The 3449-nt window shown below is 45.2% G+C and overlaps 1 protein-coding gene across 1 annotated transcript; it reads left to right on the plus strand.

The window, feature by feature from the left end:
- Positions 1-271: 271 nt before the first annotated feature.
- LOC140468491 (cardiotrophin-like cytokine factor 1) lies at positions 272-2897 on the plus strand. The gene is made up of 2 exons (XM_072564571.1): positions 272-412; positions 2412-2897. The coding sequence occupies exon 2, from the start codon at positions 2412-2414 to the stop codon at positions 2895-2897; it is 486 nt and encodes a 161-aa protein (XP_072420672.1). The 5' UTR covers positions 272-412.
- Positions 2898-3449: the final 552 nt, after the last annotated feature.

Genomic DNA, 3449 nt, shown 5'->3' on the forward strand with positions numbered 1-3449 from the left:
TGTTTTCTGGTTGCAAAAGGCAGACTGTAGCTGATTCACTTATGTAGTGAGTTCTCTGACTTATCCAATTCAGAGTTACAACTTGCAGCATCTGGAGAAGGAATAATAAGCTGGTTTTTAAAATCAGGATTAAAGTGGCTTACTGCAGGGAACTGAGAGTGAGTGTGTTTTGGCTGCTGCAGACCTGCTGGTTTCTCCTCAATCTGACCTCGCTTCTCTCTGTCTTGTTCACAGCCCAAACTGTTCAGCTACCTGACAACCAATCACATGGTTGTTAGCGGGCAGAGGACCTTTCTCATTGAAACCTGGCCACTAATCTACACCAATCAGCTTCACTTGTAAACCACTTCTCAGCTCCAGTTCGTCTGCACGTTGCTGGGACCCACAGCTCCAGAAACAGGATTCACAAAAGGTATCAAATTCCTTACTTTCAGAAGTTGTAGCCATCCTTGTACATCCCTGGGTTTCAAAATAGTTGTTTTGCATTTCAAATCAGCTTTATAACGCACAAAAGTAAAATGACAAAGCCTTCACAGTGTTCAGTGTTTGGGTTTCAGGGTTCAGTGTTCGAGGTATAGAGTTTTAACTGCGTGGTTTAGGGTTCAGAGTTGGGTTTTCAGGGTTGACATTTGGTGCTTGGGGTTCAGTGTTTGGTGTTTGGGTTGTGTTTGGTATTTGGGTTTCAGTCTTTGGTGTTTGGGTTGTGTTTGGTATTTGGGTTTCAGTCTTTGGTGTTTGGGTTGTGTTTGGTATTTGGGGTTCAGTGTTTGGTGTTTGGTGAGCAGAGTTCAACATTCAAGGTTCAGTATTAGAGATTGAGGGTTCAATGTTTAGAGTCTAGGATTCAGGTTATGGAGTTTGGGGTTTATGTTGTGGGGTTTAGGGTTCAGAGTTGTGTGTTTGATTGGGGGGGGTCAGGGTTTGGTGTTTTAGTTCAGTTTAAGGTTCAGGGTTCAGTGTTTAATGTCTGAAGTTCAGGTTGTGGAGTTGCTTCCCCTCTCTGGAGCAGCTCACTGAAAATCAATCCCTACAGTCCCAGAGTCATCACAAAAGATTACATTTTTAAAAGAAATTTACAAAACCCCAAACTTCCTTTGTTTTCAGACTCAGGTTGCAGGAAGCATGGAATCTCAACAAGAATTTATTATAGGTCATTAGATTCTATCTGCAGTTAAAGAATTACATTAAGTACTCTAAATATTTTATAAATTAATCTTTCCGCATTGACAGACATAAATGGAGATGAGGGGAGTATATATGGGCAGCAGGGAAATTGGGAAAACAGTCTTTGTTCACAAGATCTATTGGTTCAGTTAATGCTTATTCAAAGGTTTTTCCACGATCATTTGTTTTCTAGTTGCAAAAGGGAGATGGTAGCTGATTCACTTATGTAAGTTCTCTAACTTATCCAATTCAGAGTTACAACTTGCAGCATCTGGAGAAGGAATAATAAGCTGGTTTTTAAAATCAGGATTAAAGTGGCTTACTGCAGGGAACTGAGAGTGAGTGTGTTTTGGCTGCTGCAGACCTGCTGGTTTCTCCTCAATCTGACCTCGCTTCTCTCTGTTCTTGTTCACAGCCCAAACTGTTCAGCTACCTGACAACCAATCACATGGTTGTTAGCGGGCAGAGGACCTTTCTCATTGAAACCTGGCCACTAATCCACACTAATCAACTTATGTCCAGTGTTCAGTATTCAGTTTTTGGGGATCTATCTTCAGGATTTGATATTCAGTTTTTGGAGGTCATTGTACAGACTTGTATTCCAGAGTATTTGGTTTCAGTGTTCTGGATTCAGTGTTCAATGTTCAGTGTTTGGAGATCAGTGGTCAGGATTCCAGTTCAGTTTTTGGAGGTCACACTTCAGGCTTATGTCTCAGAGTTTAGTATTTGGCTTTGTGGTTTATTGTTCAATGTTCAGGGTTCAGAGTTCATTGTTCAGGGTTCAGTGTTCAGTGTTTATGTCTCAGGGTTTGCAGTTCAGAACTTGGGGCTCAAGGTTTTGGGTTCAGGTTTTGGAATTTGCTGTTCAAGATTTGGTGTTCAGGTTTTAGTGTTTGTGCCTTGAGGTTTAGGATTGGGGTTCAGGCTTTGGGATTGGTTGTTTGGGTTCAGGTTTTAGGGCTCAGAATTCAGAGTTTGGGATTTAGGTTTCAGTGTTTATATCTTAATGTTCAGGCTTTGGGGTTCAGTGTTTGGAGTTTTCTGGTTTATGGTTCAGTGTTTGGGGTCTGGGGTTTGTAGTTTAGGGCTCAGGTTTTGGGGTTGAGGGATCAAGTGCGGGGTTCAGTGTTTGGTACTCAGTTCGAAGTTTTGGGTTTGGGCTTCAATTCTGGGCTTTGTTGTCTTCAGACTCCCCACACCATCCTCTCACCATGTTCTCTCTCCTCACTCCTTGCCCTCCTCTACAGATGGACTACCTGGGCCCACCTTTCGATAACCCGGACTTTGACCCTCCACGGCTGAATCGCACGGAGGCCATTCCCAGTGCCACGCTAGAAGTGAGTGCTTGGAGGAACCTGGGTGATCAGCATCGACTAATGGAGAATCTTCGGGCCTACACCCTACTGCTGCGGTGTCTAGGAGACGTAGATCGGGAGCTGACCAACCCCGCCCTGAGGCTCACCTTCCAACACTTCTGTGCCAGCGTCCGAGGACTGACCATCAGTATCTCAGGCCTGGTGACCTCACTGGGCTATCCCGAGCCTACCCTCCTTCCCCCTGCGCACTTGGACAGGGGCTTGTCGCCTGCCCCCAGTGACTTCCTGAAGAAACTTGACCACTTCTGGCTGATGCGGGAGCTGCAGGGCTGGCTACTGCGCTCGGCCAAAGATTTCAATCGCTTAAAGAAACGTCTTGGCGGCTTTGTCACCCATTTGGACTATCGGAGGCCATGATGCGGGGGGAGGGGGGGAGATACCCCTCCCTTTTCTCCACTCCCACCCCCAAACCCCCTGCCTTGACCATCCTGTTAGTGCCTTATGCTAAAACACATTCCCCACCTCTACCTGTGTCCCTCCTCCTGCCAAACATTCCCTCCTGCTGGATGTGATTGCACAAGCAGACAGTATTCATACAACAATCCCCAGTGCACCATTTACTACAATCAGTCCTTTGTGTCCAGGGATGCCTACTCTGCAAACAACAGGAATGTGGTGTGCGTTTGATTCCATTGTGCCTGAAACCCAAGGATTTCCTCTTACTTTCACCACAGCAAGGCTCAGCCAATCCAGAGCAGACTAACTAATTAGCACTCTTCCTTGGGGTGCAAATTGTTTGCTTATTTGATTTTAAACATTCTCAAGTTTATCCTCACGAGTGTAGGGTAAATGCTTCCAAACACTGTGTCGCTTTTCACCAGCCTAACATCTCATCAAAGTGCCACAAACATCCCAGAATGCCTTATACCCACTTGCACCCCTATATTGTTAGGATTACACTCCAACCTT

Source organism: Chiloscyllium punctatum, chromosome 47 (genome assembly GCF_047496795.1).
Source record: "Chiloscyllium punctatum isolate Juve2018m chromosome 47, sChiPun1.3, whole genome shotgun sequence".
In the NCBI taxonomy this organism is placed as follows: Eukaryota; Metazoa; Chordata; class Chondrichthyes; order Orectolobiformes; family Hemiscylliidae; genus Chiloscyllium; species Chiloscyllium punctatum.